Raw genomic sequence first — 27,384 nt, forward strand, 5'->3', positions numbered from 1 at the left:
CGTGGAGGAAACAACCTCCAATACAGCATGACCTCACTTATACTTGGAGTGTAAAAAAGTTAACTCGTAGAAGCAGACAGCATTAATACCATGGTGGTTACCAAAGTCTGGTTGTTAAGGAATCCTTATTTCAAGTCCTACAAAACAGCTGCTTCTGAGAAGCACAGCCAGACGGACCCGTGTGGACATTTTAGATGGCGAGGTTGTAGAAAGCAATGAATCTATCCCAAAGTGGAATGCGTATGAGGGGTTGGCTTATGGTAAACACTTAACTGGACACACCTATTTCAACAAAAGGATAGGGTTACACAATCAGCCACTTCCCTGTAATAGGGGAATTTATGAGCTTCCAACTCCAAACTGAGGCACAGGGAAGAATCAAAAAGGGGTAAGCAAATGCAGAGAGTGATGTTTGGTGAGACAGACAGTAAGACTCAGCCTGAAGTGGGACCCCAGTGGAGAGACTTCAGGGACAATCCTGTTGCAGTCGTGAAGTGTGCAGAGGAAGCTCTACCATTAAGTCCATCCCTTGCACTGGCCCTTTCCAAGACCCTAGAATTCCAGACCCTGGAATTCCAAGCAGTGTGTTCAATATGGTCATGCTAAGTGTTTTGTAAACTTTGCAAAAGTAGGCCGGGCGCAGTGGCTCACGCCCGTAATCCCAACACTTTGGGAGGCCGAGGCAAGCAGATCACCAGGTCAGGACATCGAGATCATCCTGGTGAACATGGTGAAAGCCCGTCTCTACTAAAAATACAAAAAAAATTAGCCAGGCGTGGTGGCGGGCTCCTGTAGTTCCAGCTACTTGGGAGGCTGAGACAGGAGAATGGCGTGAACCCGGGAGGCGGAGCTTGCAGTGAGTGGAGATCTCGCCACTGCACTCCTGCCTGAGCAACAGAGCGAGACTCTGCCTCAAAAAAAAAAAATTTTTTTTTGCGGAAGTAACATATTTTAATCACGGTTAGGATTACTGTCTCCTTCCATGCCAACTTTCTTCTGTCACAGTTTCTCTTGTATCAGGTAGCATTTGGGGGATTTAGCTAAGGGGAAATTATGTTGGGATTACATTGTTTGAGCTTACTAGGACATGTGGTTCATAAGCATTTCCATATATAGTCAAGTTATTGCTACCTGTCTCAGTGTAGAAGTGGCTTATAGGAAGCACCACCCACTGAAATAACTCACCTGACATCAGAGACTAAAGTGAAAGGTCAGAGATCTGTCACAATAAGAATGTATGCTGTGACATGAGGCACCAGAAGTCTGTGGACAGTGAAGCCAATAAATCCTTTTAACCCCTAGATGTAAAAAATTATAAGTGTAGTACTCAGTCTCATCAAAGTCTAGTCAAAATGGAAGTTCTCTTCTTTAGGAATATACTTAACAATTATACATATACAATTATACATACGTCATGAAATAAAATGATCTCTTATATATTTGCACATGAAATTAATAGAAGTTGTTCTGACATCAAAAAGGGAATTGGAAGAAGAAAAAAAAGTTTGGTTCCAGCCAAAACCAGCAACTTATCAAAGGGAAGGGATACATTTTAAATAGAATAGATGCCTAGATTGTTTGACAATCACTTGATGAAGAATGAACCGCATAAACACATTAAAACTTTTAAAAATTGTTGTTTTGGCATAGACAAACAATTTCATACTACAACTTTACAACAAGGACTTAACAAAAAACAGGCCAGTGACTTCTGGCAACTTAAAAGAGTATTTAAGATTAATCACTGCCCAAGAAAACTTGAAATGCCCTGAAATTTCAGGCTTACATAGGAAACTCTTCACAGAGGCTTCTCCAAAATTAATAGCACTAAAAATTTGCATATTATTAACAATAACGATTGTGAAACGGATATTAACTTTTCTAAACTTTCAATAAAAACTTTTTTTGCTTAACTATGCCGGACGAAATACCAACTTATTCATTCTCACCCAGGAAAATATATTAGAAAAGTGTTGTCAAGTGAAGAGGGAATCAAAAAACATAAAGGGGAAAATATAGGGGTGGTTCAAGCAGTTATCAGAACTTTTTTTGGATTTTTTGATGTTTGTGATATGTCAGTTTTTAAACATTCATCATTTGCTGTCACTGCTTTTCCTCATTCTAAGTCATATTTGCATTTATTCTTAATTTTGTCAAATTTTGTATCCTTTTTGTTTTCTTTTCTTTTTTTTTTTTTTTTTGAGACGGAGTCTTGCTCTGTCCCAGGCCTGAGTACAGCGGCACGATCTTGGCTCACTGCCTCACTGCAACCTCCGCCTCCCTGGTTCAAAGGATTCTCCCGGCTCAGCCGCCCTAGTAGCTAGGATTACAGCCACGCGCCACTGCCCAGCTAATTTTTTGTATTTTTAGTAGAGGCGGGGTTTCACCATGTTGGCAAGGACGGTCTCGATCTCCTGACCTCGTGATCCACCCATCTCGGCCACCCAAAGTACTGGGATTACAGGCGTGAGCCACCGCGCCCGGCTGTATCCTTTTTCTTGAAAAGGTCCAACACCGTGTAAGCTTTCAAGCCCCACAAACCTGGGCCATCTCCCCGTCCCAGGAGAGTTCCCCGGCAGTGGGAGTGGCCCAGACAGGCTCCCCAGATAGGGCCGGTTTCCAACAGAAGCCCTAAGGAGAGCTGAACTGGAAAACAAGTCTCTTAGTAGCGCTGGTCCTATGTGTCAGGGCTCAGTGGATAGAGGAGGAACAGGTGAGCAGCAGAGCCCCTGCCCAGTGCCCAGCGGTCAATTCCCTTGGAAGCTCTGCTGAAAGTTCGTAACCGTCCCAAGGGGGCTGCGGCTCCGGGACTCAGGCCGTTTTGAGTTCCTATCTTTGCGGCGGCTCCAGAATTACAGGGGGCAAGGCTTGCGCTCTGTCGTTTGCAGAAAACCGTTGCCAACCGGCATCTGGGCCCTCGGGTGTTTCCAGCCCCACCTCCTCCCAGCCTTTCTTGTAACTAACCTGATCGAATGTGTGAGTTGGGATTTCTTTTAAAAGCCCACCTCAACTGAAATTGGGACAGTATAATGAGGATTCCCGCTCCCCCCACCTTCATCCCAATCGGTTGCTCTTCAAATACAGCTTTTCTTTTTTTTTTTTTTTTTTGAGTCGGAGTCTCGCTGTGTCGCCCAGGCTGGAGTGCAGTGGCCGGATCTCAGCTCACTGCAAGCTCCGCCTCCCGGGTTTACGCCATTCTCCTGCCTCAGCCTCCCGAGTAGCTGGGACTACAGGCGCCCGCCACCTCGCCCGGCTAGTTTTTTGTATTTTTTTTGGTAGAGACGGGGTTTCACCGTGTTAGCCAGGCTGGTCTCGATCTCCTGACCTCGTGATCCGCCCGTCTCGGCCTCCCAAAGTGCTGGGATTACAGGCTTGAGCCACCGCGCCCGGCCCAAATACAGCTTTTCTAAAACGCCGCCAGTCACCTGGGCGTGGGGGCGCGCTTCCGGCGTTCCTGGGAGCTCACCGCGTGGTCCGCGCCGCAACCTACCTAACCTTCCCCAACTGCGGTCCGAGCTGCCCTACTCTTCGCCCGGTCGCTGATGCAGAGGCTGTCAGGCCTCTCTCTGCGTACGAAGCCCATCACAGCACCTGGGCCTGCAGCCAGTGCCGGCCTGTCCTCTTCCCACCCCAAGGCAGTCCTCTCGAGTCTCCACACCGCCTCCTTCGGATCCCTCCTCAGCCCGCGGAAGTCAGGTCGCCGGCTCCTCACTTGGGTCCTGCACACCTGGGGCTTCTCACAGAGTAGCCGTCTCCATTCTACGGATAGGGAAACAGAGGTCCAGAGCCCCACCCCTGAGAGTGGTCTCCAAATGCTAGTACTGTGGCTATGGAAAGATTTACATTTTATTTCCTGCAAAAAAGGCAGCCTCAGAGAACTGGCCTCCAAGCCTTTTCCGTGCAGACCCCCAATCCTTCAAGTCACCACAGATCAATTCAGTTGGCAAAAGCTCTAAGAACAGTACACCCCAAACCAATGGAATAAAAAAGTTTAGTTGAGCCTGCAGAACTCTTAGCTGGCTTACAGATTTCTAAGGCAGCATTTGGCACCTCTGTTTTCTGTTTGGCTCCTCTTTTGGCCTCTAGAGCTGACTGCGGCTCCAATCTCTTTGTCACATCCTGGTCTGCAAACTGAGACCTCTCAGGGGCCATTACGCCATAGGGCAACTCCTTATGCCGTTGTCACACTGAAGCTAGAATTCTCAAAGCTGGAGCACTGAGGTGTCTGCATTTCAGAGGTCCCAGCCTGAATATGTGCACAAACAGGCTTCTTGTTTCTGAGCCCAGTGAAGAGGACTGCTCTGACTCCAGTTCTTCTGAAATATTGGATGTGTAAAATGCAAGGTTCTCTTCTAGCCCTGACTGGAGGTGATGCAGCAATGTGTGTATGCAAGAAAAGTCCATGCAAATTTTATACAGACTTTACTACTACAGAAAAGAGAATCCTTCTGAAAGCTAAGGCCCAGAGAAGAGCAAACTACTGAAAAACTAAGGCCTGCATCGGAAGGGCTTCTGCTTCCATTAATGGACTGAGTAATTCAGACCAAGCCTCCAAATGCAGACAACTAAAAATGCTGGGTAAAATATTTTTAAGTATCTTGCTTAAAATATTCAAAGGGTAGTGAGGAATTGCTGGGCCAAAATTTGGGAAAGAAAAGGAACGTGGAGGTGAGCCTGCAACTGGGGTTGCTTCTGTTCTGAGAGCATTTGTTGAAGAGAGTTTAAGAATCCAAGCTGCATTTTTGGCAGCCTTGAAAGGCTTAAAGGGAGTAGAAATTGTGTCCCAAGCCCAGAAAATCTCAAGTAACCACTGAACTTGTTCAAAGTGACTCTAAACTGCTAGTGTCAAAAACAATCATTCTGGGAAGAAGATAACAGCATCTTAGGCCTCAAATGCATCTAGCAAACAAGCAAAAATAACCAAGCCCCAGAGAGGTGAGATTGCCATAAGAAAAGCAGAAACAGGCGGGGCGCGGTGGCTCATGCCTGTCATCCCAGCACTTTGGGAGGCTGAGGCTGGGGGATTACTTGAGCTCATGAGTTCGAGACCAGCCTGGGCAACATGATGAAACTCCATCTCTACAAAAAATGCAAAAGTTAGCTGGGCATGGTGGTGCACACCTGTAGTCCCAGTAACTCGGGTGGCTAAAGTGGGTGGACAGCTTGCGCCTGGGAGGCAGAGGTTGCAATGAGCTGAGATCACGCCAGCCCGGGCTATAGAGCCAGACCTTGTCTCAAAAAGAAAAGAAAAGAAAAGAAAAAACAACAACAAACAACAGAATCAGACCCACGGGGCTTCCAGCCTCTGGGGTTATTGGGCATAGACTGTATAACAACGTATATGCTATCTTCAAAAGGATAAAAGCCATGCATGAAACATTTGGCAGAGAGCTAGAAATTATAGCAAGTGACATAGCAGACTTTTTGGGGGAAAAGGAAATCTAGATTGAGACAATGATGGGCACTAGAGTTATAAAGTCATGGAAACTCAAGTATGGTGGCTGTGTTGGTCAATCTGTGAGCCTAGAGAGAAACTTGAGAGGTTATGTGACCACAGAGAGAAATGGAGAGAATAGCTTCCTATTTTTCAGTTCAGTTTTTTGCTACTACAAAATTATATAACCAAAAATAGATGATTTTAACTATGTAACTTAAAGGGTTATACATTCACTTGGCTCAAAAAATAATATATTAAAAGGTACACATTAAGTAGGATTGTGACCACCTTGTCCTTCATTCATTCCATCTACCACTACCCCCATCCCGGGCCCACCGGTACAAACTTTTGTTAGCTTTCTGTGTATCCTTTCAATGTTTCTTTATGTAAGTAGAAGTTAAATACAACTATATATTGGTATTTCTCGCTTTTATTAAGCAAGGTTTTGCATTCTAAACACTGTTCTGTCACTTAACAATGTTGCCTAAAGATTGTTGTCATTGGAATATAGAGCGCCTGTATAAAATGGCTCAGTTTAGTATGGCAACTGAAAAATTAGCTGTTTTGTGCCAGGTACCATGGTAAGTGCTGAGGATGTCAAGATGAAAAACCATGATCATGGGTAAGAGCTTTTATTTTCACAATCTTAAGTGGAAAAATTTTCTAGAATTTGGCTTTGGGAGGGATTAGATTGCTGCCCCTGGGTACTGCATCCCACTGCTTCCCGTCCATCTGCAATGTGGACTCACTGGCATGGTTGGCCCGCGTTAGCTGGCTTTGTGCATTGGAGCAGCTGGACGCCAGCCCAGGAGTTTCTGGAAGGCTGGGCCCAGCAGTTCTGTGCCCACGCTGGGCCAGAGCACACCGCTGTCTTGCAGGAGAGAAGGGAGTATCAGCCTCTACTCCACAGACTCAGCAGAGGCTTGACTTCAGATGTGAGCTGACCTTGAGGCAGGACCAGTCTGACTCAGGAATCCACTTTAAGGTGCTGTCAGGTCTCTGTGGAGCTAACGAATGGAGCAGGGGACCATGGGGGCAAAGGGTAGTCAGACAAATGGAAGGAGAGGCATCCTCGTTTGGAACAAAAGCTGTCTGTTTTTAAAGACCCCGTAAATGGTTCAATATTTAAAAAAAAATTTTTTTTTTTTAAAAACCAATTTTTAAAAACACTCTTGGGTTAAAAACATTGACTAAGGATATTTTACATAAATTAAATAGGGGAAGATTTGAATGGATGTTCTGTATAACTAACATAGAGTTTCTTTTCTGAAGAGAACTTTGGACTTTCGCCTATACCTGACACCTGAGCCATTGTTCTCTGATTAAAGGTGACATTTTTATCTATAGGAAAGTCATAATTCAAGATCAAAAAAGGAGCCCTTTTACAACGTTTTTACAATACCCCACCCTTGTGCCCCCACCCTCTACCACCCAACCAATCTCCAGGAATATCTTCTTTTTTTTTTTTTTTTTGAGAAGAGTCTCACTCTGTTACCAGGCTGCAGTACAGTGGCATGATCTCGGCTCACTGCAACCTCTGCCTCCCATGTTCAAGCGATTCTCCTGCCTCAGCTTCCCGAGTAACTGGAACTACAGGCATGCGCCACCATGCCCAGCTAATTCTTGTATTTTTAGTAGACACAAGGTTTCACCATGCTGGCCAGGCTGGTCTCGAACCCCTGACCTCAGGTGATCTGCCCGCCTTGGCCTCCCAAAGTGCTGGGATTACAGGCATGAACCACCGTGCCCGGCCCCCAGGAATATCTTACATTAAATACAGGAGTTGATAGGCAGGCTTATCTTTCATTCCCACCCACATCCATCCCTCTTCCCCACCCTCTGATCAGCTGGAAAAATTTGGAAAGATGGAAAAGAGATTATTCCAGCACAGGGGAAGGAAGATCACTTGTCAGATTGCTAGGAAAAGCATACAATGCTCAGTTAAACTTGAATTTCAGATGTACAACAAATAATTTTTTAGTATGTCTCAACTATTGCATTATTCATTGTTTATCTGAAGTTCACATTTAACTGGGTGTCCTGTACTTTTATTTGCTAAATCTGACAACCCTATTTGGCAAATCTGGGTCACAGGGTATCAGGCCGACTGGAAAAGACAGTCAAGGAATGAAGGATAAGTTTAGATGAAAGGGAAGAGGCCCATGGAGGAGGAGTTGGACTGTATTCTGTAGCAAATGGGGACCAATTGAAGGTGTCAGTGTTTTTTTTAAGTAACATTTATTGTGGGATTTTTTTAAATTGTAAAAGCAAGTATGCTAATTGTACTATATTTGGAAAGTACAGAAAAGTATAAAAGAATATAATTACCCTTAATTTCACCAACCAGCAGTAACAACTGTCGACACCTTGCTGTTAACTGCCTGAAAACTGATGCCAGTTTTCACATTCTCAGGCCCATTTTGACAGCTCTATTGAAAACTGGAACCATATCGCCTGCTCTTCATGTCCCCTTTCTGCTTTATTTTTTCCTCCATAATATTTATTTCCTCCTTAGAACCTTCATGTGAAAAAAAATATATTTCCTCCTAATGTATGATTCATTTGGTTAACTGATTTACTGCCTGGCTCTCAGTGGGTGGGGCTTCTGTCTACTTTATTCACTGTAATACGAGTGCCTAGAATTATGTCTGACACATAGTAATAAGTATCCATTGTAATGAACAAATAAATTATCCTTCTGGTTTCTTTTCTCGATTATATATGCTTTTGATTATTTCCTTATGTAACCATAATAGATTTGTTGCCCAACAGGCACAGCAAGTCAGTCAGCTGAAACCTGGTTGCAGCAGAGAAAGAGGTTTAATCGTAGGGCCACCAAATGAGGACATGGAAGGGAACTTCAAATCCATCTCCCCAAAGAATTTGGAGCTAGAGATTTTAAAGATTTTGGAGTGGACCAAAGTGATTGGCTGAAGAGTGCAGGGTGAAGTCATGGGACAGGGAGATGAAGAAGCTGTATTACCATGCTGAGAAAACAGTTCCTTTGTGGAGGTCTTAAACTAGTTGTCATCATCTGTTCTGCTGAAATTCAGGATCTGCTTAAGCAATTCTTTAAAAAAATTGTTTTTAATTTAATAATTTTGTTTTGTAGAGTTGGGATCTTGCTTTGTTGCCCAGGCTGGTCGCGAACTCCTGGCTTCAAGCAATTCTCCTGATTTGGCTGATTCTTATGTCAGAAATCCTACGTATAGCAACAACGGGGATATGACTGGTCAGTATCTAGTGTTACATAACTTTTGGTTTCAAGGCAGTGAGTCAAAGTGCAGCCTGATTAAGGCTTAATTATAACTATATTTCTGTCCAGAATGATTGTTAACCCTGTGAGGATGGCTTCACTTAGGGAAAATTTTTAGACATGAAATTGCTGGGCCAAAAGGTCTTAGGTGCATTTAAAAATGATTTTGGTATATATTGCCCACATACAGTCCAGAGGGGCTAAACTGGCTCACATTGCAGCTGCAGGATTGTGGAGTGCCTGCACTGAAGTTTGGAATAGAGGGAAGAGGAGATGAGCATGCTCCATCCAGTAGGAGGTGGAAGGGTCGGGAGACCCCTCGTGAAGAGCTGGAAACTCTGATCTGGGGTTGGGGGGATGGAAGGTGGGCTCTGCAGTGATATGGGAGTTCATCTGTGTGTTCTTTTGCCAGGACCTCCATAAGAAAGTACCACAGGCTCAGTGGCTCTAGCAGCAGCAATTTATTTTCTCAAAGTTCTGGAGGCTGAGAGTCCAAGATCAAGGTTGTTGCTTGTGAGGCCTCTCTCCTTGGCTTGCAGACGGCCGTCTACTCACTGCGTCCTCACAAGGTCTGTCCTCACGTGGAGCATCCCTGGCGCCTCTCTGTGTGTCCAAATCTCTTCTTATGAAGACACCAGTCAGATTAGACAAAGGCCCACTGTGATGGGCTTATTTTAACCCTAAGGACTTCGACTTTTTTCCTTCTCTTGCCCAAATTTCTACCTAAGTGGCCTGGGGAGTGATGCCCTACAAACAGTAGAGTCTCATCAGAGGGGTTTTATTTAACCCTATATAATGTGGCCTACTTTCCAAACTGGCTCTGGCATAACATAACAAATAAGGAAAGAAATCAAAACATTTTAACCCCAAATATGTTTCCTTGCCATATCTTGAAATTGCCCTGCAAAGTCGTCTCTCGTGGGCGAAAAATCTACATTCTATAGAGAATCCCCTTTTCTCTTTTTTCAGGTCCAGGAGATAATCAACTAAGAGTCTGGCACCCTTTTTGAGTCTAATAAAAACCATTTACAATCTATTCTCTCTGAAGCCTGCTACCTGAAGGCTTCCTCTGCACATTAAGAACTTTGGGCCAGGCGCGGTGGCTCACGCCTGTAATCCCAGCACTTTGGGAGGCCAAGGTGGGCGGATCACGAGGTCAGGAGATAGAGACCATCTTGGCTAACGCGGTGAAACCCCGTCTCTACTAAAAATACAAAAAAGTTAGCAGAGCTCTGTGGCGGGCGCCTGTAGTCCCAGCTACTCGGGAGGCTGAGGCAGGAGAATGGTGTGAACCAGGGAGGCTGAGCGTGCAGTGAGCCGAGATTGTGCCACTGCACTCCAGCCTGGGCAACAAAGCAAGACTCTGCCTCAAAAATAAATAAATAAATAAATAAATAAATAAATAAATAAATAAATAAAAGTAATAAAACAACTTTGGTCTCGGCTGGGTGCAGTGGCTCATGTCTGTAATTCCAGCACTTTGGGAGGCCGAGGCAGACGGATTACTTGAGGCTAGGAGTTGGAGACCAGCTTGACCAACATGGAGAAATTCCATCTCTACTAAAAATACAAAAAAATTACCCGGGCGAGGTGGTGCATGACTGTAATCCCAGCTACACGGGAGGCTGAGGCAGGAGAATCGCTTGAACCCGGGAGGCAGAGGTTGTGGTGAACTGAGATCGGGCCATTGCTCTCCAACATGGGCAACAAGAGTGAGACTCCGTCTCAAAAAAAAAAAAAAAAAGAAAGAAAAAGAAAAATAACTTTGGTCTCTTTGGGAGGTTGAGGTGGATGGATCACAAGGTCAGGAGTTCAAGACCAGGCTGGCCAATATGGTGAAACCCTGTCTCTACTAAAAAATACAAAAATTAGCCAGGCATGGTGGCACACCCCTGTAATCCCAGCTACTTGGGAGGCTGAGGCAGGAGAATCGCTTGAACCTGGGAGGCGGAGTTTGCAGTGAGCCAAGATCGCATCATTGCACTCCAGCCTGGGCAACCAAAGCAAAACTCTGTCTCGAAAAAAAAAAAAAAAAAGAAAGAAGGAAAGAAAGAAAGAAAGAAAGAAAGAAAGAAAGAAAGAAAGAAAGAAAGAAAGAAAGAAACGCCCTGTTTTTCCTACCTCCAGTTTCGAATTTCTATTTTTAACTAAATAAAATCTAGCTCTCTTGTCGGGAGACTGGTTATAGGGTATCTATCTCTGTGTAAGCTGTCCCTTGACTTCATTCCGACCCCACCGTCCCTGACTTATCTTGAAGCCTAAAAATCCTTTTGAAATCCCATGTGCATTTTAATTTTCTTATAATATTCTTTCTAGTCACACTTCGAATGCACTTTAAGTCATTTGCCTTGAGGCTTTCGAAAAAGATAGTGCCCATTCACACTCCAACCAGCAACGTATGAAGTGTCCCATTTTTCCACATCCTCGTCAGCTCGGGACATTTTTGAAAAATTTTGCCAATCTGATGAGTACAAAGTTTATCTCATTTTTGTATTTGTATCTCATTATTTGTATTTTCCTGAGTAGTAGGGAAGGAGTTGAACTTTTTCTTAATTTTAGAATTTATTTTAAAATGCCTTTGAATTTCTATTTCTATTTCTATCCATTGTTCATTTTCTACAGTTTTCCTGTTTTAACTAAAATATTTTATTTTGGAAAAACTTAATATAGAAAATAATAGAAAATCATATAACAAGCACCTTACAACCACAACCTAGAATTAACATTTTGCTATGTTTGCCTCAGATTTTAGAAAATTAAATTTTACAGATAAATTTGAGGTTCCCTCTGTCCATTTAGTTTTCTTCTTAGTTCCATTGCTCTCTCTCTCTCTCTCTTTCCTCCCAGAAGTAAATACTGCCATAAATTTAGTATGTATCCTTTCAGACCTTGTGTTTAAACTTCTATCACACATATGGAAACTGTAGACTATATGAAGTATTGTGTGTTTCTAAGTGTATGTAAATCATTGCATACTCATTACTGTTTTGAGACCTAGCCATAGAACTACATACAGATCACTGGTTTTCCCCCAGAGGTTTTGTCCCCCAGGGACATTTGGTCATGCTTGGAGACATTTTTGTTTGCCCCAACTGGGGGATGGGAGTGCTACTGGAATCTAGTGGTAGAGGCCAGGGATGCTGGTAAACATCCTACAGTGCACAGGAGCACCCCACACCAAAGAATTATCCAGCCTAAAATGTCAACAAGTGCTGTAATTGAAAAACCCTGATATAGCATTTATTCAGTATTTTGCTTTTATAAACAATACTACACTTAACACTGTTACATGCATCTCTGAGTGCACATGTGCAAAGTTTTCTCTAGAGGGGCCGAATCACACAGGGCGTAAGAAGGCTCTAGAGGCTACCTGGGTTCAAGTCCCCATTCCACTATTTACTTGCTGAATGACCTTTGGGGCAAATTACTTAATTTCTCTTGACCTCCATTGACTTGTCCTCAAAATGGGAATAATAATACTTCCTTATATACATGAGTTAATATGCAAAATGCTTGGGACTGTGCCTGGCACATAGTAAGCATTCAAGAAATTTTAACTTTTATTTGCTGGTAGTCGTATTTTCATCATCATCATTATCATTACATAACCTTGAAATGAAAGTACACCGTTTAAATTCTACTAAATATTTTTAAATTACTGTAATTTATACTATCACCAGTAGGGTATAGGAGTACCTATTTCTCTATGTCCTTGGCTATATTTGATATTCCAGACTTAAGATATAAAATGGTATCTTATTTTACTTTAATTGGCCTTTTCTTTTCTTTTCTTTTTTTTTTTTTTAGAAAAGGTCTTCCTCTGTTACCCAAGCTGGAGTGCAGTAGGGCGGCTAAAGTGCAGTGGCATGATCACGGCTCACTGCAGACCCGGCATGATCATGGCTCACCCAATCCTCCTGCATCAGCCTTCCAAGTAGCTGGGACTGTGGGTGCGTGCCACCATGCCTGGCTAACTTTTGTATTTTTTGTAGAGACAGGGTTTCACCATGTTGTCCAGGTTGCTCTTGAACTCCTGCCCTCAAGAAATCTGCCTGCCTTGGCCTCACAAAGTGCTGGGATTATAGGCACGAGCCAATGAGCTCAGCGTGCATTTTCAAGATTGCTGTTTTCATATACTTATTGGTTAATTGGTTTTATTGCTTTGCAAATTTCCATTTCATTCTCTGTTCATTTTTTTGATTTACTATTTAATAAAAACATAATGTAAAAAGCATTAAAAAAAGAAAAAAACAATGTATTTATACAATTAAAAATTCACAAAATGTAATATATCGTTCAAAGAAAAGCCTCTCTTCCACCCCTGTTCCCTGGCTAGTCAGTCCCTCTCCTTACAGACAATCATTGTTAGTTATTAGATTCTTATCCTTCCAGAAAGAACTTTTATGGATATTCAAGAAAATAAGTATATTTTTTCTACCCAAATGGTAGCATAGTACATGCATTTTTCTGCATTATTTGTTTTTTTCTTTCTTCACGTAACCACGTATCTTGGTCGTATTTTCCATTTGTAAATGAAGAACTCCCTGATTCTTTTTTATTTCTATTCAATTATAAAGCTGGGCTATAATTTATTTAAACATTTCCATACTGATGTACATTTAGGTTGTTTTCTAATATTTTGCTAATGCAAACATTACCACAAAGTCCAAAATAAATTTATATGTGTGAGTATATCTGTAGACTAGTTTCCCAGAGGTGGAATTTCTGGGATAAAGGGAACGAGCATTTGTAGTTTTGAAACATACCACATTATTTTCCTCCATAGACATGCTACCAATTCACATTGGGCCAGAAATGTGAACCCTGAGGCCGGGGAAGCTTCTGTCGCTGGAATCCTGAGGCAGGGAGGCTTGTGTAACATGGTGGGGCTGTTTAGTCTGACAACTGAGCTGCCTCTGGCCTTCACTGGCCTCTGAAAAGGTGTCTCATCCCATTAGTTTTGGCTGGTCCCCTCCAGATCTGTGCACCTGCTGCTGCATGGCTCTGTGTCTACTTTCTTGTGTGTGATAGCTGTCTCAAGTGCATTAGAGCTCTGCATCATTTCCTCTTCTATGGCTAATTTTTATAAACTCTATGCCTCAGAATTGGCTTGGAAGTCCTTTGGAACTAACACAGTACCCACTCTCTCAAGACCCTAGCCCTTGCAAATTGGAGACTTTGGTTTCAGACTACTGAGCCTACTAAGAGTTTAAGATTTCCATTCAAGGGCTGGGCACAGTGGCTCAAGCCTGTAATCTCAGCACTTTGGGAGGCTGAGGCAGGTGGGTCATCTGAGGTCAGGAGTTCAAGACTGGCCCGGCCAACGTGGTGAAACCCCGTCTCTATTAAAAATACAAAAAATTAGCTGGGTGTGGTGGTGGGTGCCTATAATCCCAGCTACTTGGGAGGCTGAGGCAGGAGAATCTCTTGAATCTGGATGTCAGAGGTTGTAGTGAACCGAGATCATGCCATTGCACTCCAGTGTGGGCAATAAGAGTGAAACTCTGTCTCAAAAAAAAAAAAAAGAAGAAAGAAAAAAAATATATGTGTGTGTATATATATGTATATATGTGTGTGTGTGTGTGTGTGTGTGTGTATATATATTATATATATATATTTTATGTATATATATATTATATATATATATTTTATATATATATATATATATCCATTCAGTCCAGTGGATGGATAACCCGGGATAACAATAATAATTCTGAGACAGTAAAGCACCTTTGAAACACTATAGATTCTCCCTTTTTATGTCTAAATTTCTTTCCTCATGAAGCCATCAGTACCTGTTTGGTGATAGTTGTTTGAAACTCTCCAGTGGTGTTCATATGAGTATTTTCATTCTCTCTGCTGGCTTGCCCAGCTTCATTGAAATACCAATGTTCTATTAAAATATTTGTTTATTATTTTTAAAGATTGCTATTTGTTTTCATTAATGCTGAAACAAGAAAGAATAAAGAAGACTTAATATGGAATAGGAAACCTGGAATTAAGTCTGAGATCTGTCAATTATTAGCTGGATGAGCTGGAACAATTAGTAGTGTCTCTAAACCAGGGGTTATCAATGTGTGAGCCCCCATCAGGAGCATCAGCATCTCCAGAGAATTTGCTTAAGATGTCAATCATCAGGCTCCACCAAGGACCTGTTGAAACAGAAAGTCTCTGCTGGAGTTCAGCAACTCTGAATTTTAACAACTTTTCCAAGTGATTCTGAAGAACACCGAGTTGCTTTGTTTGAGAAAGGATAAAGATAATTTCTCACAGGTGAGACTTAAATGAGGTAATATAAGCAAAATAAATCTATAAATCAGGGTCATAATGTCAAATGCCTTCAAGTGCCCAGGAGATGTGAGATAGCAGAAGAGTGGTGGGGAACATAGCCTCCCTCTCTCTAAAGGCATCTACATTATTATTATTTTCTAAATCATCATGCCAGTCAAACGAAACCTGTCAAAAGTTAAATTATGCTTCTAGGGGCCAGCAGTTTAGGAGTGTAAGTAAAACAATTTACAGATGTTAGGCTGTTTTAATTTAACCCGAAAGCAAACAAACAGAAAGGTCTGGAGATATAACATTTCTGAAAGTCTTTGGTTTATGGCAGTTGCTATAAGGGGAGCCACGTAATTTATAGTCTGAACTGGACATTTCTGAAAGTGAAAGGAGGTGCTATTAATAATTACACCAGGACAAAGTGAAACCCAGGATGGTTCCAGGCAAAGCAGAGTGTATGATCACTCTGGTTATTATTACAAAATCATCCACAAGCCCTGTTTGACTAAGATTAAGATCAGATAAAAATTAATGGTGTACTTCTTGTTGGGGACAGACAGCTGATAATGGAGAGTGGGGAGGTGAGGGTGGAAGCTATACTAAGGGAAGGGGTAGGGAGGAAGTACCCTTTTTTTTTTTAAGACAAGAGGCAAGGAGGGAAGGTTAGGGCATGAATATACAGAAGGGAATGTATGTGACACTGGTTGATATATTCCTAGTCAGAACAAAAGCCATAGGAGAAGGCAAGTCAGGGATCAGAGAAGCACCAAGAAGGAAGAAGAAGCACATATAGACAGAATTGGCAAAGCAAAGAATGGGCATGGAGACACCAGCATCCTGGAGACGTACAGAGAAAAAATCAACAGAGGACAGACTACTGCAGATGCTGTGGGGAGGCAGAAGATCACCGGGGCAAGAGCAAAGTACAAAAACAAAGAACAACTTTTCAGAAAGGAAGTTCCTTGCCTCTCCTACTGAACTAGGGAGTGGTTGGTTGGCGCTGTGACTGGAAATTCCCCAAGGTAGGTGATGATAACCTCCATGTTTTCACAAAATTCTGTGAGGAACCAAAGTACCTGAGGTAGAGAATTGCCCTTCCCTTACTTTCCAGATGCTCCACCAATGCTTGAACTTTGCATACAAGATACTCAAAGCATTGCAGTGAACTGGCTGTGACCTTTCAGTAGGCATCACCACCCACCCCTCCACTCCCTACTCAGAGCTGATTGGGAAATCCCCTGTGAGTGGTGTTAGGTGCCCCGGTCATTCTGATCTTAGTCAACCACCATACAAACATACCTTTAGTCCAAAGTTCAGGACAACTTATCTCACTTTATAAGCAGCCTATTATACATTCAAAATATCCATTTGTTCTTAAGAGGTAGCAAGGTAGGACTGCCCATCTGTTTTCCTCTTTTTATAATATTTTCTAGATCCTAAATGTTACCATATTCTATCATTTCTTTTTTTTTTTTTCTCCCTCTTCTTTTCCTCTCTCTCTGCTCTTCTAACTAATTGGCAGAATCTCTGACCTCCATCTTCTCTGACTCCCTTCTCCCTTCCTAGAGACAGTATCCACATTGGACTCCGGGACTCCTACAGACTTGGCACAGCTTCCTACAGTCTTGAAACAGCCCTGCTGTTCTGTCACGGCCAGTGGGTAGTTTGTGAACAAACTGCAAGAGGAAGTGATCTGCCCCATCTGCCTGGACATTCTGCAGAAACCTGTCACCATCGACTGTGGGCACAATTTCTGCCTCAAATGCATCACTCAGAGTGGGGAAACATCATATGGATTTTTCAAATGTCCCCTCTGCAAAACTTCCGTAAGGAAGAACACAATCAGGCTCAACCGGCTGTTGGCGAATCTGGTGGAGAAAATCCAAGCTCTACAAGCCTCTGAGGTGCAGTCCAAAAGGAAAGAGCCTACATGCCCAAAGCACCAGGAGATGTTCTATTATTTCTGCAAGGATGATGGGAAGTTCCTCTGTTTTGTGTGTCGTGAATCCAAGGACCACAAATCCCATAATGTCAGCTTGATCGAAGAAGCTGCGCAGAATTATCAGGTAGGCATTTGAGGTTCCCCCATCAGCCCAGGAGTTCAGTGAGGCCCCGGAAACCGCTACCTTCCCACTGAGGGTTTGCACCTCATTGCCCCCCCCCCCTTTGGGCTTGAGTGGGCAGCTCGCAGTCAGGCACAGTGGGTTCAAAGAGCTGAGTCTGGGGAACTGCTGACTCTAAATCAAGGCACAATGGAGAATGGAAAGGATGTGAAAATTTGACTCAGAAGGTTTGGGCTCAAGTCCCGTCTTGTGAGTTTACTGTACAACCTGCAAGGAATCACTTTACCTCTCTGAACCTCAGGTATCTCACCTTTCAAATGGCAAAAACAAAGCATCTCTCTTAAAGTTGTAGGTAAGACAGATGAAGGCAAGTTTGTAGGAGTTCTTTGATAATTCCAAAGCACCATCCATAGTCCTAGTTAGTCATAAATAACCATGTTCTGGTCACTTAGGTCACTCAGGCTCCAGATTTCTCCCTTCCCAGCAACCCCTTTCCCCACCAGCTTGAGAACGGCGAGTCCTTAATAATTACACAAGGACTCACCTGGAGAGTGTTACCCGCTCTCCTAAGAGACCAGGAGGATTTAATGAGGCCCAGAAATCTCCAGGCACAGCCTGCCCAAACGGCCCTCTCTCCGCAGGGGCAGATCCAAGTCTTGCAGCAAAAGGAGGAGACAGTACAAGTGAAGGCACAAGGTGTACACAGCGTCCGGGTCTTCACATAAGAAAAATTCCATCCCACCATCTCTGGAAGCAGAAACATCTCTGCCAAAGCTCCTGGAATCCCCGATTACACTGACCCCTCAGAAAAAGATCCAGTGATAAAGAGTGGCGCAGAGCGGAACAGAGCGCCAGAGGAACAGACTGGGACAGAGGGCCTGGGCGGCGAGTTGGGCCTTGTCCTCTCCTCTGCGCCTCAGCACATGACCCGCCAGGCGGCATCACCTCCCGCCTCGGCCTCATTATCACAGCGGGCTGACTGCTCAGTCTCCATCTGCAGAAGAGGTGGGACACGGAAAACCCTTAGAATCCCAAGTACAGGTTTTTAAGGCCCAGTTGCGCCCTCAGCGGATTCCCCAATTAGAAAACGAAGACATTGGCCGGGCGCGGTGGCTCACGCCAGTAATCACAGCACTCTGGGAGGCTGAAGATCGCTTAAGCCCAGTAATTTGAGACCAGTCTGGGCAACATAGCGAGACTCCCGTCTAAAAACAAACAAACAAACAAAAAAAACTAGCAGGGCGTGGTAGCACAGGCCTGTCGTCCCAGCTACTAGAGAGACTGGGAGATGAAAGTATTGTTTGAGCCTGGTAGGTTGAGGCTGCAGTGAGCCGTGATCGTGCACTGCAGTCCAGCCTGAGTGACAGAGTGAGAGCCTTTCTCAAAAAAAAAGAGAGAGAGAGAGAGAGAGAGGGAAAATGAAGACATTGTGACCCCACTTACCTATTTTCCTGTGTGTGTGAGAGAAATAAAATCTATATGAAAGATTATAAACTGAAAAGCCTTCTGGAAATGTATTAGACACTTCGTTGAAGGCAAGTAATAAACCATAAATTAATAATTTCGCTTAAAGCTGAGCACTTAGTAGGTGCTTTTAAATGTTTCTTCTCCTCTCCTTTCCTTTCTTCCAGGTCTGCCCTGGCACATTGCTCTGGTTGGGAATTCCATATAAACTTAATAAAATTAATGGCTGAATAAAGTGGGCTAGAAGGACCTTTGAGGCCATCCTTTCATCCTCTGCCTGTCCCTGTTTCTTAGGACCAGGTAGAACATGAGAAGCAAAGGATCCTTACAGAATTTGAACGCCTGCATCAAGTCCTAGAGGAGGAGAATTCCCTGCTGTCACGGATTTACTGGCTGAGTTCTGAGGGAGCCGAAGCGGGGAAACACTGTAGCCTCCACTGAGCCACAGTCGAACTATCTCAAGAAGCTCATTGATTCCCTAAAGACCAAGCAGAACATGCCACCCGGGCAGCTGCTGGAGGTGAGTCCCTTGGGGGCAGAATTGCAGAGAGGTAGCAACCCATCCCTAGTCTCAGGTCAGAGCATGGACCACTGGCAGAATACCTGAGATTGCCCCACCATCCTACCTCCAGCCCAGTGCTGTCCAATAGCAATATGTGAGCCGCATGTATTAGAATGAAAATGTGAGCCACATATGTAATTCATAAATATAATTCTGGCCACATGTGTGATTTAGAAATGTAATTTCAGCCACATATGGAATTACAAATTTTTCTAGTTAGCCACATTAAAACGATAAAAGTGAAATTAATTTTAATAAAATATTTTAACTCAATATATCTGAAATATTATCCTTTCAGCCTGTAATGAATATTTTAAAAGTATTAATGAGACATTCACATTCCGGGTTTTTGGTGGTGTTTTTTTTTTTTTTTTTTTTTACACTGAGTCTTTGAAATTGTGTGTATGTTTTTCACTTTGGCACATCTCAATTCGGATGCTAAATTGTCGATTGTTAAAGTAAAATATAGTCCTACCAAACCAATAAAGTTGTGTTTAATGGAAAAAGTATTTTACACTTCTTCTATTTATTTTTTCTTTTTTGAGATGGAATCTCGTCCTCTTGCCCAGGCTGGAGTACAGTGTCATGATTTTGGCTCACTGCAACCTCTGTCTCCTAGGCTCAAGCTGGTCTCCTGCCTCAGTCTCCCGAGTAGCTGGGATTACAGGTCCTGGCTAATTTTTGTATTCTTACCAGACACGGGGTTTCACCATGTTGGCCAGGCTGGTCTCGAACTCCTGACCTCAGGTGATTTGCCCACCTCGGCCTCCCAAAGTGCTGGGATTACAGGCGTGAACCACCGTGCCCGGATTCTATTTTTAATTTAAATTTGAATTAGCCAGAATTCCCAATGTTCCACAGCCATGTGTGGTTGGTGGCTACCGTATTGGACAGTGCAGGTCCAGCTGGTGCTTAAAACAAGCTGAGGTGATCCCTCCTCAAGTCATCTCCTATTCTCCCACAGGTTCAAAAACCTATTTATTTATTTTAAGAAAGATCATGCAAAGCCATTCTAGCCTTTCTCCTGCCCTGGCTAGCAGTGCTCCCCTGTTCAGTCTCAGAGCCAAATTCATCTTCTAAATCTCACTCTTCTCTTCTTCACTCAGTTCTTCTTGAGGTTGAAATACTCTGCTTACTGGCAGAGCAGGTGCTTCTTGGAGAAGCCCTCCGTGGTGAGGAGAGGGGAGGAGGATGGGGTAAGAGAGACTTGGAGGGGTTCTCACTCTTCCTGCTCTGCCCCACATCCGGCAGGCTCTGAACCTCCTGCTTGGCTCCCGGGAATCGGCCAAGTGCTGAGGCTGTGCTGTTTCTCTTTCTCTTCTAGGATATCAAAGTCGTCTTGTGCAGGTATGATGGGCCACCCCAAATATATTTTGCCTACTGATTCATCCCGTACAATTCTCAACACGTATCCAAATGCAGTCAACATTCCTCTCTCAGAAATACCCACCCACCTCTAACTTTGCATTCACACATTTAGGCTGCAGCTGGGGAAGGCCTATGCCAACCATATTAGCACATGGTTGGTTGTTAAAGAAATCAACTGTTTTCTCAGGCTTCCTGCTTCTTCAGTACAGATTCTATTATTTCCTGAATGCCCCCTTGCTCAAATGAATAGCTCCGGGGTCCCCTACTCTGTCTCCCTGACCCTGTTTTTTTCTCTCCTCTCTGTCTCCATCTCCCATCTTCATTTCCATATTCCTGCCCCATATCCCTGGCCCTGGCCTTCTGACTCCCAGCTCACTATCCCTTAACCCTCAGGTTTTTGTTTGTTTGTTTGTTTTGTTTTTTAGATGGAGCTTTGCTCTTGTTGCTCAGGCTGGAGTGCAGTGGCACAATCTCAGCTCACTACAACCTTCGTCTCCCAGGTTCAAGTGATTCTCCTGCCTCAGCCTCCCAAGTAGCTGAGACTACAGGTGCTTGCCACCAAGCCTGGCTAATTTTCATATTTTTAGTAGAGACCGGGTTTCACCATGTTGGTCAGGCTAGTCTCAAACTCCTGACCTCAGGTGATCCACCCCCTTGGCCTCCCAAAGTGCTGGGATTACAGGCGTGAGCCACCGCTCTCGGTCCTACCCCCAAGTTTTCATCCCCTCATTTCTCAACCCCATGTCTCAGATCCTCCTTCTCCCACACCTCAGCCCCTGATCTCACCACCCCGCTCAGCCACATCTTCCTAGGAGTGAAGAGTTTCAGTTTCTCAACCCAACCCCTGTTCCTCTGGAGCTGGAGAGAAAACTCAGTGAAGCAAAATCAAGACATGACTCCATCACAGGGAGAATGAAAAAATTCAAAGGTAAGGAAAAGGCTGCATTTTCTCTAGTCACCTACTTCTAGGAGATTCTCTCCCTGCTCATTCCACTGAAATGGAACTATGACTCGTACATGCCAACAATTCCTGGGCCCTTCTAGCGCCAGGCTCCTGGCTGAGCACTTTCCATGCATCAGTATACCTCCTCCCAGGCATTTCTTACATTCTGTCTTTGTGATATGTTACTTATCTGCTTCCCTGACTCCTGCGAGAGCCATAAAAAGGGCCTGGACCTATTCCCCAGGTGGACACCTGGCCCGGAGCAGTGGCTGTTGGGAAGTCGGTGCTAAGTTTTCTGGTGGACCAGAGATGGCCTCAGGCAGGGACTGTCATCTCTGGCTTCTCCTTCTCTGGTACACGCTGATGTCTCCTCATGACTATAGAAGAAGAGAAAATTAATTCAAAATCAGTGACATTTTGGGGAGATCCCTCTTCCAGCCTTACAGGGAAACAAATCAGCAGAACAGTAGTCGATGACTTGGGTTTTAAATGTTCGGACAGGTATTTTTCATAGACCTGTCTGTGTTTGCAACTAGGAAGAAGGGTTGGTATTTGTAAGGACTCCCTTTACTGTGAAGACTGTTTCGGTCTAAGGTGGGCATAAAGACAGCTAGATGGAATCTTCTGAAATTATCACCTGGAGTTCCACACCCTCTTCCCCCACCCTCTTCCCCCACCCCAGCCCCCCATACACCCCAGCCCCCAATACACAAACACTTCCACACCCCAGCCCCCATACACAAACACTTCCCCTTGGGACTATGGAAAAGGAGGACCAGGGCAATGCCCCAAGATCCCCACCCATTCAGTCAGGAATCTCCACTCAGAAGACATAAACAGGAAAGCATGTTTTGTTTTGCTCTTAGTTTTGTTGTCTGAGTTTTTCTTTTGTCCAGTAACTGCTCTGTTTTATCCATCTCCTCCCATCCCACTGGGCATGATCTCAGTCGATCCAGCACCTTTATTTATTTATTTACTTATTTATTTATTTAGAGATGGAGTTTTGCTCTTATTGCCCAGGCTAGAGTGCAGTGGCGCAATCTCGGCACACTGCAACCTCCGCCTTCTGGTTTCAAGCGATTCTCCTGCCTCAGCCTTCCAAGTTGCTAGGATTACAGGCTCCTGCCACCACATCTAGCTAGTTTTTTTTTTTGTATTTTTAGTAGAGATGGGGTTTCACCATGTTGGTCAGGCTGGTCTCGAACTGCTGACCTTGTGATCCACCCACCTCAGCCTCCCAAAGTGCTGGGATTACAGGCGTGAGCCACCATGCCCGGCCTGATCCAGCACCTTTATAGGCTCTTCAGGTCAAGAATAGTTTGGTTCTAGTTTGGAATTTCAATAAAGGAGCCCAGCCCTTTCCACTTCATCAGGTTTGGAGTTGGCAAGACTGGTGTGGTCTGCTCTGTATTTCCTTTTTCTCTTCCTCTTTCACATACATAAACTCTCACACACACAGTCCTCCAACTCCCACCTGGCCCTATTTCCTTCTTTTTTTTTTCTCTTTATTTTTACCCCAAAGAAGAAGGCACAATGGCCACTTGACCCCATTAAAGCCCAGGAAATACAGGAGGTGCTGGGGTCCACACACAGGTCCAATCTCCACAGTTCTTATTGTGAGGGTTGGTTCTCCCTGCTCGGGGTGACTGGGTCTGGAACGCATACATGGAGAAGGGTGTGGCTGGGCCCTGAAGCGGCTAACGGCCTTTGTAGGTGAAGTGCTCCCAGGCAGTGTTTCCTGTGCTCTAGGTTTGCAGACCCCTCCTAAGAGGGCCCCAGAGTCTCCCCTGAGCAGTCCCCATGACTAGGCTGGTGGCTCTCAGGGAAGCTGCCCATGCTTGTCCCACTACCTAGCCCCAGGCTGTCTTGTGCTGTCTTGGGGCTGCAGGACACTGGGGGAAGGGTGCTGGGCCAGACGCAGCTCCCCATCTAGAGGTTCTACCCTACAGCTCTTCACTCAGTCCAACATCCCTACAGGAAATCTAGGCCAGGAATGGGCCATTGTCCCCAACTTCTGGGCTCATCCTCTACCTGCGAAAGGAGTCTCTTATGCCCTGCTCCTATTTCCGGCAAGGGTGAACCGGGAGATGAAGGCACTCGGCCTCTCTTTGCAGGAGCTCTGTCTTCATTCCCCCTCTCAAGCCCTCGTTCATAGGGAAGAGCGCAGGACTGCCATCCAGGCTTTAGGATAGTGGGGCCTCCCTCTTACGCCACCTGGCTCCTGGGTGGTTAGCCCCACAGTAGGCCTTCTGAAGCTGAAGGGTGAAGCCTCAAGGCTCTCTTTGTCCTGAGCACCTACCTTTGTCAGGCAGTGAGAAAGGGGCCAGCTCTGCACTGTCCAATTTGGTAGCTGCTAGCCACATGTGCCGACAGGCACTTGAAATGTAGGTAGTCCAAATTCAAACATGCTATATGTGAAGAATCATTAATTTCACAAGATTGATTGTAAAAAGAGACTGTAAAAGACAGCAATAATTTTTATAATACATGTTGAAATAACATTATTTTGAGAATATTGAGTTAAATAAAATATATAATTAAAGTTAATTTTACTAGTTTCTTTGTACTTTTTAAATGTGACTACTAGAAAATTTAAAAATATATAAGTGACTCACATTTGTGACTCAGATTACATTCATACTGGACAGTGCTGGGCTAGGCAACCACCATAGGAAAGCAGAAAGGGCATCTCTTAAGGGTTTCATACCTTCCTGGTCCAATAAGAATATGAGAGACAAATGCAGCTTCCACTTCTCCCAGGCATTTCAAATCAGTGCCTTGCTGTGTGATACTGAGCTCTTTGCTCAACCCCTCTGGACTCTCACCATTTCATCCCATTCTTTATTCCCCAGACCACCTCCAGGCTGATAGGAAAAAAGATGAAAGCAGATTCTTCAAAAGCGTTAATAATAATGACATGAAGGGCTGTAAGTGAGAAACGACGGTTGGTTGCTCCTGCCATTTGGGGAAAGTGAGAAAAGGGGAAGAATTGTGTCTCTATGATTAGATGAAGGCCAGATAGAAGTGAATGCCCATTCCTCAGCCAATTGAGAGAACAGGCATATGGTTGTTTTGTTATTTTAAACTAAGGTAACTCACAAAACAGTGACTAATCCCAAACTTTGAAGTATTCAGAAGTAATAGAAAATTACAAATGTATTTCTTCACTCATAGAGACAGGGAGGAAAAAGTGGGACAAGAAGGAGGCAGCTCCACCTCTGTAGTATTCGCTGCCCTTACAGGGCACCAGGTTTCTGGGCAAACTCCTCTGGGTGTGAGGTCAGGACAGCTCAGGGGATGGAGACCCACTGTAATAACAGCCTGTGCTAAAGTCATTAGAGATGGTTCTGCCACCTAAGATAATAACAGTAGAAGTACTGTTTCTTAAAGGACCACTATATGCACATCTAATATTTCAAAACCCCACAACTATCCTCCAAGGTAGGTGTTACTATCTGCAACTTACAGTGAGGTCCATGCAGCTTCCGGGAGGGGAGGTAAGTTATCCAGGTCATATGATTATTAAGTGAAAGAGAGAGAATTAGAACTCCTTTCTCCAAAGCCAGAAACTACACAACGTATGCCAAAGCCAGAGAGCAGGATTTAGGGATCCTATTTCACCAGCATTTCTCCATGAAAGGAGCTACCGGTGTTTAGAAAGGCCGTCTTTGTGATGCTCCATGACTTTTGCTCTGTTAAATGCTTAGCATCCCAGGCCCCAGAAAGCCCTATAAGCCAGTAGAGAACCCGCTTCTTGTTGTCACTGAGACAACCTGAAAGGTTTCCACACTTCCCCCTGGGTGGGGAATAGGCCCCACTGAGAACCATTGACTGTTCGGATGGATGATGGCAGGGTGCTTGTTTTTGTTTTTAATTTGCAGCTTCTGGTTATCAAGACCAAATTGGTTTTCTCTCCCCAATTCCTAGGGGGCTTATTACAGAAAAATAATCATAAAATGAACAAAACCTCAGAGCCCAGGTCATCTTCTCCAGGTAAGAGTCCTGTCTCTGAATACTAAGGGACCTCCAAGTCTACAGGTGGTCAAAATGCTGTATCCACCCAATTCCACCAAATGGAATAAATAAATAAATGAATGAATTCATTTATTCCATTTCCTCAGTTCCTCCCTAAATTACACCTCTGCCAGGAAATAGTGGGTGCCCCGACTTGTTCGGGTGTACTTTCTTGAGTTTCACCTCCATCTCTCCTGCTGTATGTAGAGCTCAGCTGTGCTGTCTGGGAATGGAGGATTGCTGCTGAGATGCTCCCACTGACTTCTTTTCTCCTTTCCTTCTCCCGCAAAGGCGGCATAACAACTACATCGGGGCCACCAAATCGCCACTCCTCAGCCATCCGACTCCCTGTTTCGGGCCTCCTCTGCTGGAAAAATCACTCTCCCAGTGTCTCCTGGCCTCTTATGCTGAGATTTCTGGTCAAGGAGCCAGCTCTCAGAACACAAAGACAGTTGGCGCTGCGCTGTCCGAGGAGCTCCATGCGGCGCTGAGTGAGTGACTGACAGCGATCCGGGCTTGTTTTCCTTCAAGTCAAACCAGCTCAGAGAACACGGGGAGTGGTGGTGCTACACGGACTTCGGAGCATAAGAGTAGCGCCGAGTGAGTGACTGAGAGCGACCAGGGTTCTTGACTTAGTGGAATTGGGTCGAAGGAGTGGAGAAGGGGAGGGCTCGGGCTACTGAGAATGGAGATGGGGGCGGGGGTGGTGGTGAAGAGTTGGAGAAGGAATGGACGAGTTCTTGAGCAAAAGGAGGGGAAAACACAATCTCCAGCCATCCCGCCCCACGCTTGACTTCTTATCACTTTGGTTGTGGTGCCGCCTAGTGGAAAAAGGAAGTCCCTGCAGCAGTCCCCGCACTCTTTAAGCAGCTGTTTACCTAGGGCACCAGTTCAGCCAGCAGTCAAGTCCAGAGATGAGCAACGCCAATGGGTCACAGTCCGTCAAACCCCATGAGCCCGCCCACTCTCGCTCTTCCTTACATTCCCACATCCCCCTTCTCTCCCAACCCCTCATATCAGCAAGGGAAATTAATTAATGCGATTTGATAAATCAGTAGAGAGTCCCCATTCTGAAATATTTAGCAGACTGGAACCACCACGCAAGCCTCTGTAATGGGTGGATGGAGACACTTCTAGCTTTAAATAAACTGTGACTGAACGTAGAATCCTGGTAAAACTGTGTGTGTGTGGCGGGGGATGACTATTCCTCCTTTTGTATTCCAACACTTCACATATCCCTGTGTTTGAGGAACTCCACTTTAGAAAATTACTGGCGCTCAGAGAGTCTGAGCCTCGACATCTCTTATATTAGACTCAATTCTTGTCTTAGACATGGGAATTAGGGGCCACGGGAAATGGGGAAGGAAGAGATGGTCTCATCTTTGGGTGTTGAAACGATCTCACCACCACCACCAATGGGGAACTTCTCTCTGCGCCCACAGAACAACACACTGTGAAATTCAGGGATTAACTTTGAGGAGGAGGAAGCGGGGCCGGGCCTAAGACTTCTCTGGGGACCACAAAGGCAGTGACTGGGAAGAGAAAGCGTCTCTGACTTCATGGAGCGGGGCGCGGGTGTCAGAGGAAGGTAGAGGGTTCAGACATCTTGACCCGGGGTTGGCCACCTCTTTCTCCTCATCTTCACACAGCCCCTGTGACACTGGACGCAGCCTCGGCCCACCCGGACCTCATCCTTTCCCAGGATCTAAAGATAGTGACTCTGGATCTCGCATCCCAGGGCAGTTCGAAGAAGCCGGGAGACCACCGACGCTTCTACCGGTTCCCCTGCGTGCTGGGCTCGCTGGGCCTTTACTACGGTCGCGGCGCCTGGGGGGCGGGGCTCCAAGGGCCCGGGGGCGGGGCCTGCGTGCTGGACGCGGCCTTGAAGCTGGTTCCTAGGCGGGGCTTCCTGGAAGTCGAGCCCTTGACCGGCTTCCGGGCGCTGCACGTCACCGGCTCCGAGTGCCCGGCGCTCACCGAGAGCGGTTCCCGGGAGGA

The 27,384-nt window shown here is 44.9% G+C and overlaps 1 protein-coding gene and 1 long non-coding RNA gene across 2 annotated transcripts; both read left to right on the plus strand.

The window, feature by feature from the left end:
* The first annotated feature begins 5,927 nt into the window (after nt 1-5,927).
* On the plus strand, nt 5,928-9,792 carry LOC139363460 (uncharacterized). Its single transcript, XR_011623881.1, has 4 exons — nt 5,928-6,018; nt 8,550-8,669; nt 9,106-9,262; nt 9,663-9,792. It is a non-coding gene; the product is annotated as an uncharacterized lncRNA (long non-coding RNA).
* Nucleotides 9,793-16,534: 6,742 nt separating this feature from the next.
* On the plus strand, nt 16,535-26,603 carry LOC105498637 (tripartite motif containing 31; the record flags this gene model as incomplete). The annotated part of the gene is given in 11 exon segments (XM_071096126.1): nt 16,535-17,038; nt 17,677-17,756; nt 18,793-18,924; nt 18,926-19,019; nt 20,386-20,408; nt 21,242-21,357; nt 24,225-24,299; nt 25,300-25,365; nt 25,678-25,720; nt 25,722-25,772; nt 25,774-26,603. Coding segments are annotated over 11 exon segments (1,401 nt in total), but the record flags the coding sequence as incomplete, so codon positions are not given.
* Nucleotides 26,604-27,384: the final 781 nt, after the last annotated feature.

This window comes from Macaca nemestrina, chromosome 5 (assembly GCF_043159975.1).
Source record: "Macaca nemestrina isolate mMacNem1 chromosome 5, mMacNem.hap1, whole genome shotgun sequence".
Taxonomy (NCBI): Eukaryota; Metazoa; Chordata; class Mammalia; order Primates; family Cercopithecidae; genus Macaca; species Macaca nemestrina.